This window comes from Gossypium raimondii, chromosome 8 (genome assembly GCF_025698545.1).
Source record: "Gossypium raimondii isolate GPD5lz chromosome 8, ASM2569854v1, whole genome shotgun sequence".
NCBI lineage: Eukaryota > Viridiplantae > Streptophyta > Magnoliopsida > Malvales > Malvaceae > Gossypium > Gossypium raimondii.
Genome location: NC_068572.1, coordinates 43,187,759 through 43,206,706, shown reverse-complemented (window position 1 = coordinate 43,206,706; position 18,948 = coordinate 43,187,759). Strand labels below are relative to the sequence as shown.

The 18,948-nt window shown below is 32.2% G+C and overlaps 1 protein-coding gene across 1 annotated transcript; it reads right to left on the bottom strand.

Moving 5' to 3' along the window:
- Positions 1–15,239: 15,239 nt before the first annotated feature.
- Positions 15,240–15,989, bottom strand: LOC105793649 (LOB domain-containing protein 1). Its single transcript, XM_012622512.2, has 2 exons — positions 15,776–15,989; positions 15,240–15,689 (listed from the first exon to the last, which is right to left on the bottom strand). Exons 1-2 carry the CDS (start codon positions 15,962–15,964, stop codon positions 15,375–15,377), a joined length of 504 nt encoding a protein of 167 aa, XP_012477966.1. The 5' UTR covers positions 15,965–15,989; the 3' UTR covers positions 15,240–15,374.
- Between the last annotated feature and the right edge of the window lie 2,959 nt (positions 15,990–18,948).

The following is an 18,948-nucleotide window of genomic DNA, read 5'->3' as shown; positions in this document are numbered from 1 at the left end:
TTAAAAATATTTAAAACCTAATATATTAAATTCAGATTTTAGTATATATATATATATATATATATATTATATCTCTTTATATAAAAGATTTAAAAGATAAAAGTATCCTCAAAACAATATATTTTACTTTATAAACTAATGATGTTTTAATCATTATCCAATTAATGCCCTGTTATTAGTGACATAGCTCAATTCATAGTTTAATGTATAGTATAAATGATAATAATATAGATAATAAAGGATGATTAAATGAATTATAATAAGTTTTAATTATGTCTAAATTATTATATTTATTTATTAACTTTATAAGGATCGAAGTATATTTAAAATAAAAGAAATATCATAAGTAAGATTACATGCTAAATTTTTTATAAAAATTAAAGCTTCCAAGTTAAAAATTAAAGGCAGGTTGAATTTTGGTTCCGAAATTTAACATCAAATTTGGCTCAATCTAATCAGTGTAAGTTTATAAAATTTTTCACTTAAATAAAATGATGCTTGCTTCTCTTCCCCTACCTCTTTGTATTCTCTATTAATGTTTTCATCAAGACTACTCAATATAGCAGCATCTCAGGGATTATTCAAGTGTCATCCTAAATGTCATAGAAATTACCATACTCGTTTGTGTTTTGTAGATGAACTCTTTATTTTTTCAAAAGGAAATTTGGATTCAATTTTAGGGATTTGAATTATAGTGGAGGAATTTTATAATTTTTCAGGTTTGAAGATCATTCTAGCTAAAAGTGAGATCTTTTTTGTGGGGATTTCAAAGGAGGAACCAGATATGATTAAGAAAATGACTGGAATGCAGCTTGGTAAGTTGCCAATTAGGTACCTTGGAGTACCTTTGATTACCAGAAAGCTATCAGTAAGGGATTGTGCACCATTGATTGAGAAAATCACTATCAGTTTACAGAGTTGGGCTGCTAGGCATCTCTCCAATGTAGGGAGGGCTAAGTTAATTAAATATGTGGTTTTCAACGTGCAAAATTTTTGGAGCAGGTAGTTGGTATTGCCTAAAGCAGTCATTAATAGGATTATTAATCAACTTTGTTCCATGTTCTTTTGGCATGGGAAAGATGTACCAGCGAAGGGAGCCCGTATCAGTTGGAAGAATATTAGTTGTTTGAAGTCAATAGGTGGACTAAGAATAAAGGATACACTAACATGGAATTAGGCGTGCCTAATTAGACACATTGTTGAATAAACGTTAAATGAAAGGTCAAAGAGTTATTTTTTTTAATGGGTTTAAATTAGCAGTTTTTTTAGGAGAATGAAATGTCAAGAGTCATTGGTTTATAGCTATTATTAGATTTTAATATTTTTAGTTTTTTTTTGTTTTAAAGGGTAGACTATATTCTATAAATAGTTTGTAAGCATTTGATATATATAATGAACAATTTTACAATTTGGTATCAGAGCTATGGAGAGTGTGACCAGTAATATGCCGCTGCCTCGACTAACAAAGGTGAACTACGAGAATTGGAGCATCCAAATGAAAGCTCTTATCGAGTCTCAAGATGGTTGGGAGGTGGTCCAAGAAGGTTTCGTAGAATAGACAACTACTGCGAGATATACGACGGCTCAAAACAAGGCATTGAAAAAAATACGATCGAAAGATAAGGCGGTATTGTACATGTTATTTTAAGCTGTTGACGAGTCGGGCTTTGAGAAGATTGCAAATGCGACAACTTCAAAAGAACTGTGGGACATTTTAGTGAAGGTGTACAAAGGAGCCGACCGAGTTAAACAAGTCCACCTTCAAACTCTTCGTGGCAAGTTGGAAGGCATGAAGATGAAGGAATCGGAAGGTGTTTCCAACTACATCACGCGTGTTCAAATCGTGGTGAACTAACTCAACCGAAACGGAGAAGCGTTAACTGATGCACGAGTTGTGGAGAAGATTTTGAGGTCGTTAACTGACAGTTTTGAGAAAGTCGTATGTGCCATAGAAGAGTCAAAGGATCTAGCAACACTCACAGTCGATGAACTCGTCAGTTCTCTCGAGGCACATGAACAACATAAGAAGAAGAAAAAAGAGGAGACACTTGAGCAAACACTTCAAACCAAGGCATCAATCAAAAACGAAAAGGTTATCTATTCTCAAAGCTTTCGAGGTAGGGGCCGTAGTCGTGGAGATCGAGGAAGTGGTCGTGGTGGAAAAGGCCGCGATCAAGAAGGTCACTATGAGGAGAAGGAACAATCAAACCAAAAAAAATTGGCGTGGAAGAAGACATGGTCGTAGAAGAGGCGGATGGTCAAATTATTCCAACATCGAGTCCTACAAGTGTGGTAAATATGGTCACTATGCGAAAGATTGTAACTCTGATAAATGTTACAATTGTGGTAAGGCGGGGCATTTCGTGAAAGAATGTCACATCTCGAAAAAGGTGGAAGAGACAACCAACCTAACCACAGAAAATGAGAAGGAAAAGGAAGGTTTTCTCTTGATGACACACAATTAAGACAACACCAACAACAACATGGTGTGGTACCTTGACACGGGTGCAAGCAACCATATGTGTGGGCACAAGCACCTATTCAAAGAGATGCGAAAGATTAAAATGGGACATGTGTCATTCGGAGATGCGTTGAAGGTTGAGGTAAAAGGCCAAGGTACCATTTGTTATTTACAAAAGGATGGGTTAGTTGGGTCAATCCAAGATGTGTATTACGTACCAGACCTCAAGAGCAACATTTTGAGTATAGGGCAACTCATGGAAAAAGGTTATTCGATACTTATGAAAGACTGGGTGTTACACTTGAAAGATAAGCAAGGACGTTTGGTCGCTCGAGTTGAAATGGGGAAAAATCGCATGTACAAGTTGAATTTGAGAAGCGTTCAAGAAAAATGTTTGCGAGTCAACGTTGAAGACAAGGCGTCGCTGTGGCATCTCCATTTTGGCCACCTACATTATGGTGGTCTAAACGAGTTAGCGAAGAAGAACATGGTGCACGGGCTACCAGACATGGAGTATGAGGGAAAATTTGTAAAGAATGTGTGCTCGGCAAGCATGCGAGAAATTCGTTTCAAAAGAAGGCAGAATATCGAGCTAAGCAACTTCTCGAATTGATTCATACCGACATATGTGGATCAATCACCCCCGAATCTTTTAGCAGTAAAAGGTATTTCATTTCTTTTATCGATGATTTCTCACGAAAAACTTGGGTTTATTTTCTGAAAAAAAATCCAAGGAGTTCGAGGTGATCAAAAAGTTCAAAGTGATGGTGGAGAAAACAACTCGTAGACACATCAAATCTGTACGATCCAATAGAAGTGGCGAGTATACTTCGACGGCTTTCATGGAGTATTGTGAAGAGCAAGGCATAAGACGATTCCTAACCACACCGTACTCTCCCCAACAAAACGGTGTGGCCGAGAGAAAAAACCGGACTGTTCTTGACATGGTTCGGTTAATGCTCAAGAGCAAAAAGATGCTGAAGGAATTTTGGGTAGAAGCTGTGCAATGTGCCATCTACGTGTAAAATCAATGTCCACATGCGAAGTTGGTAGTGAGGCATGGAGTGAACAAAAACAAATAGTTTCTCATTTCAAAGTATTTGGTAGGGAGGCCTATGCACACGTGCCAGATCAGCAAAGAACGAAGCTCGAAGACAAAAGAAAAAGGTTTATTTTTATTGGGTATGATAAGAAAACAAAAGGATATAAGCTACTTGACCCGATAAGCAAGAAGGTTGTGGTAAGTCATGATGCACGATTCAATGAAGCAAGCGAGTGGGATTGGAATAACTCAACGGAGGTTATCCTCAAAAATAGAGGTTCATCAACCGCTACACCAACAATCATACCGACAAATCCTGAAACTACCAATGATGAAGATGAACCGCAACAACCCAAAATGAGAAGTTTGCAAGATTTGTATGATTCAAAAAATGAGGTACATATTGTATGTCTTTTGGAAGATTCTGATGATATAAGTTTTGAAGAGGCGATGTGAGACAAGAAGTGGCAAACTGCCATGGACGAGGAGATTAAAGCAATTGACCGCAACAACACATGGGAGTTAACGGAATTGCCAAAAGGAAGTCATCCCATTAGTGTGAAGTGGGTGTTCAAAAGAAAGATGAATGCTCAAGGTGAGTTAGAATGGTACAAGGCACAACTTGTTGCAAAGGGATACAAGCAAAAGGAGGGAATCGATTATGACGAAGTATTTGCTCCCGTTGCAAGAATAGAGATAATCCGATTGCTCTTTGCACAAGAGGCCCAATTTAAATGACTGATATTTCAAATGGATGTCAATTCAGCATTCTTGAATGGTGTGCTCGAAGAAGAAGTCTACATCGAACTACCACCCGAGTACATGAAAAATGGTGAAGAGAAGAAGGTGCTGAAATTGAAGAAAATGCTTTATGGGTTGAAGCAAGCACCACAGGCATGGAATACTCGTATCGATACATACTTCAAGGAAAACGGGTTCAAAAAATGTCCTTATGAACATGTCCTTTACGTGAAGAAGAATGGAGGTAATATGTTATTTGTTGCTCTTTATGTCGATGACCTCATTTTTATGGGGAACAATGGTGAGACGATACTAGATTTTAAGAGCACAATGGCACAGGAATTCGAGATAACAGATTTGGGTTTAATGAAGTTTTTCCTTGGTTTGGAGGTAAGACAAGAAGAGACAGGTATTTTTGTGCCACAAGAGGCATATGCAAAGGAAATTTTGAAGAAGTACAAGATGGCATATTGCAACCTGGTATCAACACCAATGGAACCAGGTGTAAAACTCTCGAAATTTGATGAAGGAGAATGAATTGATGCAAGCAAATACCGGAGTTTAGTGGGAAGCCTTCGCTATCTCACTTGCACAATGCCTGACATTTCGCTAAGTGTTGGCATTGTAAGTCGGTTCATGAAGGAGCTAGTTTATTCACATTGGAAGGCGTTGAAGCGAATCCTACGGTACATCCAAGGAACGGTGTCACTCGGGTTATTCTATTCAAATATGGAAGATTACATGTTGATTGGGTACTCCGACAGTGATTGGTGCGGAGACTTAGACGATCGAAAAAGTACATCGGTATATGTGTTCTTTATGGGTAACACGGCGTTTACTTAGCTTTCAAAGAAGCAACCAATCGTGACACTCTCAACATGTGAAGCTGAATATGTGGCAGCATCTTGGTGTGTGTGTCATGCTATATGGCTCAGAAATTTGTTGGGTGAGTTGGAGCAATAACTCGGTGCAACTGAGATACGAGTTAACAATAAATCAACGATTGAGTTGGCAAAGAACCCAATGGATCATGAGAGAAGAAAACACATTGACATTCATTTTCATTTCATTTGAGATCATGTAAAGGAAGGAAGTGTGAAATTAGTGCACGTGGCAAGTCAGGACCAAGTCGCGGATATCTTCACAAAACCGCTACCGATGGTACTTTTCGACAACTACAAGAAAATAATCGGCATGACGGATGGCAGAAGCATTTAATTTTACGGGGGAGTTTTTTTGAATAAACGTTAAATGAAAGGTCAAGAGTTATGTTTTTTAATGGGTTTAAATTAGCAGTTTTTTTAGAAGAATGAAAGGTCAAGAGTCATTGGTTTATGGCTATTATTAGATTTTAATATTTTTAGTTTTTTGTTTTAAAGGGCAGACTATAGTCTATAAATATTTTGTAAGCATTTGATATATATAATGAACAATTTTACACACATTAGAGACATTCTAATAGATGAGGGGTCTCTAGGGATTGCTTGGCTACACACATATGTCATTAAAAGTCAATCATTTTGGCAAATGTCAAACTCAAGGAATGGTAGTTGAATTTGGAGAAAGTTTTTGAAGATCAAGGGAGTAGTTAGAAACTTATTGGAATCCTTAAGAGGTACTAATATCTCTATTTACAGAATTTGGGGTGAGCTAACGTGCAAAAAGAAAAAAGTTAAATAGGAAAGGTTGGTATTTGGGATGCATGAGGATGGAACCCACACTCTTTATAACATGGAGTTTGAAACTCGAAATCACATTTTATTTGAATGTGCCTACTATGGGGAGGAATTTTGAGGTTATGTCAAAGATCTAGTATGACATGGGAGAATGAACTAAAATAGGCAGTGGTATGCTTAAAAGGAAAATATTTGCTTAGTTTGATTCTGAAGCTTGTTTGGAACTCCTTTATCTATATGATATGGAGGGAAAGGAATAGACGATTGTTTCAAGGAAGGAAAAGCAATGAAGAAACCATAATAGGGAGCATCAAAGATGTAATTCAGTTGAGATTATTAGAAAGAAATGTTAATAGTAGTAGTAATGTATACAACATATTATGTACGAAATGGTGTTTGAGGGGGGTTACATAAATATGATGTATGGGATAATGTAGACGGAGAATTCAATTGTAATTGAATCAGTTTACTGCCTTTTCTGGGTAATACAAGCGCAAAAAAAATTATCTCTGCTTCTAAAAATAACAGAATATTGGTAGATTCCATAAAAAAAACTTGTCGATATAAATAATTTTTTTCACCAAAAGAAAAACAATTAAAACTGTTAATGAATCCATATTAATTTATGCAAAGGTTATTTATTCTACATTTATTAGCTTCATTAAGTTTAAACCTAACTTAGATGGATGTACCACAAAGCTTCACTAATGGGGTAATTAGGTAAAAATGCAAAATTTAAAAGATAATGAGGGAATTAGGACTTTTTTTTCCAAATTTAAGAAAATAGGACAATTTTGGAAGGAAACAAAAAACGCATTCTGTAAGAGGCATTTTCGTCCCTCCAAAAATTATTTTTTTTTAGTGTGTGTTGGGTGCTAGAAATTTGGGGAGGAAGATTTATTTGTGTTTGTGTTTTAGGGAGAAATTGTGATAGTTTTAAGATATATTTGAGTTCATGGTGATACGGTAGCGCTCTAAGACCCACACATTTCCTGTGTGAGGACTGCACTATCACCTTAGAAGATGTCACATTGTAACTCGGGCTTTCAGTTTATGGTGGTTATACGGTCACGGTTTCAAGTATAACTAGGGCTCTCAGTTGGCAGTGGTTATGCAATCACAGGTTCAAGTATAACTCGGGCCCCCAGTTGATGGTGATTATACTGTCATGGGTTCAAGTTTCATGCCACCAAAAGAGGATGCTTTATAAACGCCAAATGTAAGTTTAAGATAATAATCATAAAAAAAGGGGTTATTAGTATAATCAACTTATTCTTTTCTCCATCAAAGTAGTATGCTTAACCTCATTGTCCAAAACCTGTGTCAGAGGTGGGGGCAAGAAGACTTTCAAGGGGAGTGACAGTGATGGTGGAAATAAGCTGAAATGTGACTCGGGACGACATGAGTTGTAGTTATTATTGAGTTCTTTAATCACAGCGACAGTGGAAACAAGTTGAAACCTCGAGTCGGTATAGTATTTAGGGTTGGAGCTGATGATGAAGAACTCGTCGCATGTACTCCCGATCGCAGCCTCAGGTGGGAGTGTCTTGTCCTTCTATGATGACATTGTCTATTCATTTCCTTATCCAACAATAGATATGGTTTACCGTGAAATCTAAACCATGTCATGTAATCCGAAGAGGTCGCCATATCCGGTCGAACAATTGGTTCGCACATAGATATGAAATCATACCTATGTTCCCAGATGTAGATATCTTTGGCATGAAATTTAGGTCAATCTTCATCGGTTCTCCCCCGTAAGTTGATTTTGTGAAGTCCATCAAGCTTCTGGGGTAATAGAAAATACTCTACATAAATCAAAACTAGCGTATCACTTGATCAGATTCGTGCATCTCAATCGTTGCAAAAAGTATCAATAACACTTTGACGTGCCAAATATTGCGATTCGCCGAAAATTCGATCGAGATGCGTTCTTGAATTCTCGGGTCAGAGTATGACATCCGTTCAAACTATAGTACAAAATTATGAATTTTATTACATACCTAATATTACATTTCAAACCCTTACGCAAATATGATGTAATTGAAAATTTTAGAAACTAACCTTAGCTTTTGATCGTTGATCTAAAAATAGTTGAATATCTTCAAGCTCATCCGGTATACCCACATGACTCGCGTCATTGTTCCACCTATTCAAATAATAAGTTGTTTCAAAAATATAATAATGAAAAAATTATAATAACTATATTATTAAATGAATTTTACCTTATTACGAGTGGAAATTCATAAGGGGTGTTTACTCAGAGACATAAAAGTGATAGCCGATACCATGCCCATGACTAAAGGAGTATGCAACCATCGACTTTAATTTTTTTGTGCTTTTTTTGCCCGACACATCTCTTGGTACAATGTCACAAACACAACTGATAGAATGTGTTTCTTAGGTGTAATTGTACACTCACCGCACGGAAGATGAAATGTGTGTCTCGGATCTCAATCTTTCCAGCAAAGAGCTGATAAGTGGGAGCTTCAATTTAGTCCCCCCGAGCATAGGAGTGCGTGCACAATGGTGGATCCAAAAATATGACTTAGGGGAGCAAACTTAAATTAGCATTGTCAACTACATATTTTTTTACAGTTAACTTTTATGTATAATTATTCAATAATTAAAGTATAAATATATATTTATGATTTGAAATATGAATAAAATTAAAGTTTAACCTTTTAACATTGATAATTGCATTGTGCTTCCTATTTTAATAAGTAATACCAACATATCAAAATCTAAAAACTAGTATGATCTTACGGATACTCACGGATAATATAGAAGTATAGAAATATAAAAGAAATAAAGAAAGCAAGTCAAAATATTTAAAGAATACCTTGAATTTTTTTCTGTTCTTATTCTTTTTGGTGATATTATCTTCTTCTTTTCTTATAATTTGTTAATTGCTTTCTTCCACTACTCCTCTTTTCTTTTTCAAGTTTTATGGGTAAAAGTTTTTCTTTAGTTGTTATATTTTTTAAAAAATTGATGATTTATTTATTTTATTGTAGCTTCCTTTCAAAGCTTTAAAATTTGTAACTTCTAAAAGAAATTAGTTTATAACAGATAAATATATATTTATATTGTTTAAAATAAAAGAGATGGAGAGAATAAAGAACAAAGGAAATATGAAAGTAATAGAGGATGTACTTCATTGATTAAAAGGGATGATTACAATATTTCATCGAGTCCCTATTTATAGGCATAAGAAGTATAAAAAAAAGTAAAGATCTAATTCTAATAACTATTAGAATTTAAAATATATTAAAACTTTATCTTGATCATGATGGAAATCCACTTAATAAGATATTATTGGATGTCCATTGGTAGATAATGTGCCTCGTTAAAACCTTATTAGGAAAAAACCCTGTGGGATAAAAACCTAATGAAGGAAAAAGAGTACACAATCTATAATACACATAATACGCTGTCTCATTAAAAACTTTACCAGGAAAACCCAATGGGACAAAACCTCGATTAAGGGAAAAAGAGTGCAACGCGTATTTACTCCCCCTCATGAATACATCACATATTTTCTCATATTCTACGTATTCAATCTTGAATACTAGTTTTTCAAATGACTATTTGAATGTATTTGCTAAGCATTTATATTATCAATTTTTTAAATGTCACGAGTGAGGGAAATTTAGGGAAATATATTTTGATCTCTTTAGGAGATTCAACAATAATTATAACAAACTTTAATCATAATTCTTTTATAAAAACACAAATAGATATTTTAGATCATTTTATAAATCTCTTTCAACTACTATTCACTAAGTCAAATTTACCACATATGTTCAAATTATTTCAATTCATATAAATGAACAATTTCGGAGAATTTCAATATATTTCTAGAATCCTAATCCTAAATCTTTTAAGGATTTTAATATAAACTTTACTATATAATGATTCATAAAAGGTTGTAACAATAACTATTAGACGCAAGTTAAATCTTTTATGAATTGTCAATTTAATAATATATCTAAAGGTTGTTGCAGCTACCACAAAATAATATTATATATTTTCATAACAAATGTCAGGACTTAGCGAAAAACTTCATATTTTTATTCCGCTTTTGCAAACTAATTCAATTTCACCCTCACTGGCTTTATAACTTAGATATTTGGATTGCAAGTCCAAAAACTCCACGAATTTAATTGTACTTGAGTTGCATCTTTCTATTTTGATCAATTTATTCCATATCTATATTTCTCAATAGATTTATTCAAGTCCCTCCTTTTATTTCATTATTTTAATAATAATATTTCATGCAAAATTATTGTCGGTCACTTTTATTATTCAGGTCCACATTTTCTCGAATTGACATAACTTATCGAGATCTCTTATTTTCATTATTCTAAAATTTAGTTTTAGGTACTTGAATCTCTTTTGAAGTTTTACTTATTAGTTATGTATTGGGTTTCTTCTAGAGCACCTGCCTCCACTATATGACCATCTAGAAGAATTTTCATCTTTGGAACCGATCAATCTATTATTTATTCTAACTAATTGTCCTACTGGGACTTTGATTCAAATTAAAACATTAGATGATATATAACACTTGGTTATTCTCATTAAGTTTGTAAATACAGCTAACAATTAACTTGTAATGAGTTATCTTTATTGAACTTCTGGTTCAAATTACTCCCTCCTAACTCATTACAAGTTATTATTTGTCTCCCCCTAATGTCAGGAAAACTATTGAATCAAAATTGTAATCAGAAATCATGTCATAATTGAATCTTGAATACATTCAAAACATCTAATAATATAAAGAAACTTGTAATTAATATATATTCCCAACTTTCTTTGAGGATTCACTCATCTTTGTGCGTTGTGGTGGAGCAATTGGAACATATACGCACATACAAAGATGAGAAATATTTAGCTCTTGATCAAAAACCAATTGTAATGGGGAGTATTTACAACTTATTGGCTTGATGCGTACAACATTTAAATCAACATAATCTCATGTTGAAATAGGAAGTCTCATAAATAATGGTTTACACATTAATCAGAGGTGTTTAATGAATTATTTCTCTAAACCATTATACGCAAACTTTTATAAAAGTTTTTCAAACTCAATCAATAAAAGATTGAGATTTAAACTCATCAGTACTAGCAAGATGAATTGTCTTAATTGCATTATCTGAAATTAATTATTTAAACAAGCAATGTTGCAAATGACAGGTTGCAACTTGATAACACATATGTGATTATTTTGTAGATGCATCTACCAAAATCATATAATATCAAAACCATCCACATGGTGGATGAATGTGCCCATATTCATTTCAGAAATGCAAGACATTAAATCTCAACTTTAGCTAGTGAGTTTTTAATAATCCATTTCATTGAGAACAAGCAACATATGAGAATTATTTTAAATTAAAGAATCTTTTGGTTCTTTAATGAATTTCCATATGAATTATTAATTAATTTTCGCATAATATATGATCCAAGATGGTCTAACTAGTCACGCCAAGTAGTAAATACATTTGTATCATAAACTTACGGTTTACTTTAACATGTGTTTCAATTGTACTAAATTGTAACAAATTAATAATTTTATTATCATTCTTTTATTTTGTATCCACATATTAGTGCTATTGTGACATTTACTACTGGAAATGTCTAAATTAATGTGAATATTATAATGTCACTAAGTCAACAAAATAAATATAATTTCCAAACAATTATATGCAATATTCGCTTTAGAAAATATGTCAAAATCTTCAAATATCTAAAAAAATTGCAACTTCAGTGCATCCAACCATAACGAGCTTTAGATAGAATTATCATATTTTATTACTCATAAATAGATCTTTCATAGTCAAATATTTTGCTTTCAACCCCTTGATGGGGATGATGACAAAAGATCACAAATATTATAAAATAAATATAAATTAATAACATAATCCTCTCTCATCCTTTCAAAATAGATATTTATAGCAATAGTGATTCATATAAAATATAATATTTTCCTCATTCACAATCTCAATATAAGATCCATTATAAATATATTTTAAAACCAATGGATTAACCATCACAAGATATTAATATATTAGCTCTTCAAGAGCTTTCGACTAATTTTGTACTATCAAATATTGAAATAATATTTGTTTGTTTTAGTACCAAATAAGATAAATACTTTCTATCTATAATGATGGAATTTATTACTACATTCTTATATCCTTCCTCAAAGAATATTATGAAACAAAATATGTAGGCATATGCCACATATGCAGCCAATAATCTTTCATATCACATTGATAACATAAGTTATTTTTACCCTTTGAAGAGTTATCTTGAGAACTCTCATTGTTCTCTTATTTATTACTATGTTCCCACTTTTAGTGGTCCATGATTATATCTTTTATTTTCTTTATGTTTGCATTCATTTCAGGGAATGTAATAAATCTAGTAGGATAGACTTCTAAACACCTCAATTGATTATTTATTTCATAATCACCATCGCAAAATATGCGTGGATTTCAAATCAAATTCTATCTATTCATGCTGTCATGATTAGTCTCCAATCACATCCTCAATTACAACAACAATTATGATCTCTATATTTTCATTTTTCATAATTGTTATGTAATGCTACATTCACTTCAGGGAATGAAGCAAAACTAGTGGGAAGAATTTCATGCTTTTTCATTAGTAACTTATTATTTTGTTTCGCCACTAAAAGGTATGAGATCGTTCGAAAATACTATTAAAGTCATTTTCACAATATTGCTACTACAGGAGCACATTAGATATTTCAATCATATAGTGTAATGTATTCCTTCAGGGAATATAAATAATCTGAATACATGAGTATCTCATGTTATTTATATATATGGTTTTAATGTAAAACACATGAAATTTTTATTCAACATATATCTTCTTGATCGAAAAATAATATTATATTTTATAAAATTTTGCATGACAAGGAGCTAAAATATAAGCTCTTAAAGAGCTTTTTACGCTTGATGCAATATTAGCTCTTGAGGAGCATATAATCATTTTATTGTATAACTTTAATGAATACTTAATTTATTTTAAATAAAATTTTATTTATTCATATAAAATAAAATGAATAGGTATAAACAAAACATATATTAAGCGTAAAAATAATAAATTCATGTCACTAATAAATCATTGTGGTTAGATAATGTATATTTTATATATCATGCAACAACAAAATACAAAATATTATAGTGTGAACTTAAAATAACTTTACAGCTATAAAAGTTTAAACATAAACATTTTCTAACGTCCACCTCTTATGAAATAATTTCATGTCAAATTTTACAATGATATGAAATTATCACAGACAAAGTGAATATCCCAAAATTTATGACAAGTAAGTATTTTTACTCACATTCCATAATAATCATATATCTTGATCAAAATCAAAATTAAACCAATCAATTCTATTAAAAATGAAAAAATATTTATCTCCACATAAAAATTCCAATAACTTAATGGGTGAAGGATTTTATAAATTCATAGAGATACGGATAGTGAATTATATAAATTTATCTTTTAATAGAAATGAAATAAAAATTCAAAAGAAGTTTATTAGATTGACTTACGTTACCACGGATGAGAAGTAGTGATTATAAACATCCTTTGTAATGAAGAGAAGCAGATCATCCCCAAGTAAATATCAAAAGTAAATTTTAAGAGTGAATCTTACTTCTCGATTTTATATAGATAATGGTATCAAATCTTTCACCATTCTTAAGAACAAAAAGTAAAATAAGTTAATCAAAACAATGATAATGTATAATGAAAGAAAAATGAAAAATAATAATCAGATATGAAACATTAAATAAAAGAAACTTCCTGTAAAAACTTTGCATCTTGCCGTCAAAAATGTTGAAAATCATGAAGGATAAATTTTATCGTCGATAAAGGGAACTATCACTTTGAGCAAGATCATGCTAATAACGTGTTATAAAACAAAGAGAAATGGAGAGAATAAAGAGTAAAGAAAATATGAAAGCAATAGAGGATGTACATTATTGATCAAAAGGGATGATTACAATGTTTCATCAGAGTCTCTATTTATAGGCATAAGAAGTATAAAAAAAGTAGAGATCTAATTCTAATAACTATTAGAATTTAAAGTATATTAAAACTTTATCTTAATCATGATGGACATCCACTTAATAAGATATTCATAACATATATTTTTTAAAACTTTAAAAGGGATTGGTGTTTTTTTTTTTAGTTTTGGGGGGGAGGGGCAAAATTTAAAATTTTTAGGGGTTTAATATAAGAAAGTTTATTTTAAAAGGGGTGCTATGTAAATTTCTAAAAAGGTAGAGGGTAGTTACCCCCACTTACCCACCTTGTATCCGTCAATGCCCGTGCAAGAATCTCACCTCTTGCTAGTGTTATTTAATAACACGTGCTGCCCTCATACTTAAATTGTGTATATATGTCTCGATAATTAATCTTCGGTCTGATTATATAAACATAAAAATATAAAAAATTAATAATGTTAACAGCTTAATAATTATATTAATTAAAATAAAAAATTAATAATATTTTCTTACTATTTGTAATTGGACGTCGAAAATATATTTGCCATCTAAACAAATAAGAGGCATTGACATTTTTAAAATTATAAAAATTAAATAAAATTAAAGAAATTACAAAATATAAAATAAAGACATAACAATTTGAGAGAAATTGAATGAAAAATTGAGAATAAAATAGTAGAGAGAATTGAGAGAATAGAATTGAATGAAAAAAAAAAGTAGGGTTACGTATTAGCAGTAGTGGTGATAATGGTTTATTTTGAATCGAATTTTGAAATAAATTTATAGTGAATACGCATTATTATGAATTTTTAAAAATTTAAATCGAAACCAAACAATATATTAAAGTTAATTGAAACAAATATTTCATCATTTCGGTTCATCGAGTTTAAATTTAAAAAGGAAAAAAAAACAGAATTTAACTTGATTTGGATAAGTGCAGTTTTTTAGCTTATGTACTGAAATCAAACAGAATTGAATAAACTGAAGTAGGAACCAAACCCCGAACCCAACTGAATTTAATATAGTTGGAATTGACTTTTTGATTTTTTTTCAGTTCAACCCTAGCCAGAAAGCTTACTTGGAGACTTCTTTAGAATCATCTTAGGGAAATGGGGTAAGAAATTTTCGTCACATTCACTTTTTTTTTTACTGAATTAAAAGGTTCATTTCCTGTGGTATTTTCTTAACATTTGATGCGCTCTTATCAACTTGAAAGACACTTATCTTGTTTCTGAATTTGGCAAGAAAAACATAGAAGAGTATCAGCATTGAAGAAACATAAACAGAACTTATGAAATCAATGGTACCAGTTGATGGTATTCATAGTCTAGTCAGTAGCACCTATAAATTTCATATACTTGGTCCCAGTTTTTCCATGTTCTGATTAGATATACCAACATATTTTAATGGGGTTTTCCGATTAAGAGATTAGAGGCCATAGAATCTTCATAATCCAATGAGAAACTGGGGCCATGATCAACGGAAGAGAGTACATCAAGATGATCAACATTCATAAAGATGCCCAGCAACTGATCTTTTTGCTGCTGCAATTCCAATACTCGAGCATTTGTTGATTTAAGCTGCAGTTTTAGGTCTTGCACCATCTTCTGCAGCTGAAAAATGGTTCCCGTGCTGCCATAAACAGGGTCTCGGAGCCTTGCTCTCGCTTCATACACCAGCGCTTTAACAGCATCCTCCCTGTTTGTTTCCTCCACCATCTGGTATCAAAATCTCATAACAATAAAACAATCAATAATAGTTTCTAGTTTCTTTCTACATGCAAAGCTCATTAATTACTACCAACCTGAATCAGTTTGATAACGTTGCTAGCACCAAAAACCTTATGCACACCGGCAAACTTGTCAGGCTCATCGCCTGGGAAATATGGGGCGAGGATGCAGTTACTGTCGCATCGCCTGCGTAGCATCCTACAAGCAGCGCAGGGTTGATGATGGGTCCTAATTCCCAACCTAGCCAGAGTCTGTGAACCCATTTTTGAGGACTACATGCTGTGAACCAAAAAGTCTATATAAGGAGGAGAGAAGTCTAAGAAGGGTGATGAAATTCAAATGTTAGTGGTGGGAAGTTGGGGATGCGGCCACTTAAAGACAGGATTAGGATAATGGCATTGTTAGGACATTTAGACAGTGGACCTAACAACACTGGGGATTAGTTGGGTTTTTTCATTAAATAAACTATGGTTTTTCACTGTCTCATAGAATTTGACATTAACAATTAAAAAAACTTCCTGTAAATTTTGAATGCTAGTCACTTGAAAATTGTTGGCTTACGAAGACCAAGTACATCTAGTGCGGAAAATGATACCTAAATTTTGACTTCTATAAGCTTCTAAGGTTCAAAATCCCTCGTCGTTTTGACCTATTCTGAGTATCAGTGCTTTGAGTTTCAATCAGATTGGGAGCACCCAAAGTTCCGATCTGTTGTTAAGCTTTGGCATCATCTGCATGAGTCCAACACTGATAACTATCATTTTTGGAGTTACCTGGCTTGTTTATCTGACAATTTGGCTAGCGGTTTTATGTTGATTCGGAAGTCGACAGGAATAACTTATATGATAAAATTTAGTCTATTTACTTTTATTTTAAAAAATTTAGTCTCTTTACGTTTTCACATTTCAAAATTCAGGTTTAATTGTTAATACTTTTTTTTTGTTAAAATTTGTTGGTGTGATATTTTAAAATAAAATATACTCATTTGGTAGCAATGTAACTAAAAGAATGTCGTTATAATGGACTTAAATTTAAGAAAATAATTTTAAGAGTGTTGACAATTGAATCAATTTTGAAATCTTAAAAAGTAGAGGACTTAATTCAAAATCTCTGAAGAGCACAGAGACTTATGACATATTTTACCTAAAAGATTTGTTTATTTAGGCAAATACAATAGATAATTTTTTAGACATCCAACAATAGATAATTTTTTAGACATCCACAATAAGAGATTCAGGAAAATTATTGGTATACCATTCATGAAATTTTTTAGACTTACAAGAGTCGATATGTGACATTTTCAAAATATGAAAAAGGAAAAGATATACTACACTAATGGTTACACACTATGAATTGATTCTATTTTGGTCATCTAACTATAAATTTTTTTATTAATCATTAAAGTTTTTGAAATTAGATTTTTTAGTTACTCAACAAATAACAAAAGTATAATGTTAGCTTTTTTTATTGGTATAATAATGAATTTAGCCTTTCAATGTTTACCCATTCTATCATTTTGGTCATAGTACTAAAAATTAACAAATTTAGCCCTCAACAATTACAAAATTTGACATTTTAGTCTTAATTTAAAAAAATAGATAAAAATATAAAAAATATAAATTTATCAAAGAATTAAAACAACATAAAAAAGATAATTTCATATGACTTCTGATCTGCCACAATTCGTGGTGTCAAATTAGGTTCTTTCTAGCACTTAATGAGTTTGTTTTCAACACAATTTAGTGTTATTTTGATTAGTTTTACATTTTAGTCTTTAATGTTTAATTTTGGTAAAATAAATGTTTTTACGCATTTTTAGGCATTTCGATGACTCATTAGGCCAATTCAGGCCTAGGGTATGACTAATGGGCTACTTGAGTGTGCAGACGTTGTTTTAGGCCAAGGAACGTAAGGGACGACTTCAGTGTCGCGACATCAATATGCATTATCGCAACATTGAACATAAAAACAACCAGGGACGAAACAGAGGTGATGTTGTGGCTAGGGGTGCTTGGACGTCACAACAAAGCGAGGAAAACTTGGACAACGACGGTCATGTTTTGACAACTAATTAGGGTTATTGTTCCCTAGTTAAACCCTACTTGCTTCAAGGGTATTTTAGGCACCTAATACCTTTAATGTAGCCTATGTAAGTCACGTTATAACCTCATTAGAGGTGGAGTTGGCCTAGACAAACATATTTATTTACATAGTTTTATTTAGTTTATTTTATGTTCGCTTAATCGGGAAATCTTATTTCGAAGTTGACAATCGCGAGCAAAGGATGTTTCGAAATCACGCTATTTCATCAATCAATTCATGAGCATTCTCTTATCCTTATTCTTCTATTTATATTTCATTCATTAAATCTTTAATTGAATGTTTGTATGAATATTTGAAAATATTTCGTGCTTAATATTTATCCCACATGATTTGGTTGTTTTGTTAATTAATTAATTGAGTAAATAATAACCTAAAATTAAGTGTTTATTCAACGGACTTATTATACTAGGAAGTGACACTCCTAGTAGAAAATCTAGACAGGTGTGACTGAGAGGGTATCCTGTTGAGTAGAACTTGTGCCAAGCGGTGAGACCGAGAGGATATTTGTATGCCTAGGTGAGACCGAAAGGGCATCTTAGATGGTAATCCTTAGTAAAGATAAGGGATATTCCAAGATAAGGGTGGTAATTACTTAATTAAGAGTAATTGTTGACTTAATTAATAATTAGGGTTACAATTAATTATAGGTTAAGAGGGCTCGCGTAGTCGAAACAAGGGATAGAAGAAACCAATAGTTAACTTAGGGCTAGTTTTAGGTTAGGTTAAATTAGTTCATTAATTTTATTATTATTTTGGATTTACAGTCTTAATTCATAACTCAATTAGATTGGTACTTATTTTCTATAATTAATTTAATAGTGAGTTTCTCCAATCTGCAATCCCTTGGGTACAATTCTCAAAATATTTACCAAGTGTTTTGTTGTAAACAAACTATATTACAATTTGACTCATATACTTGCAAACACCGTTTTCTATTTTATATCTTTTCGTTGTAGTATTTCCATCCTAGACGTTAGCACGTTTGGTAGTGGTCAAGTTGTTGGTGTTGTTGCTGGGGTTTACGATGGTGGTAATTGTTATTGAATTGATTACCTTGTAAAATAATATTAATCAAAAGACTAGCAAGTTACATAGTTGTTAAAATATTTTTATCAGATACCGTGTTAACTTTTTTTATTTTATT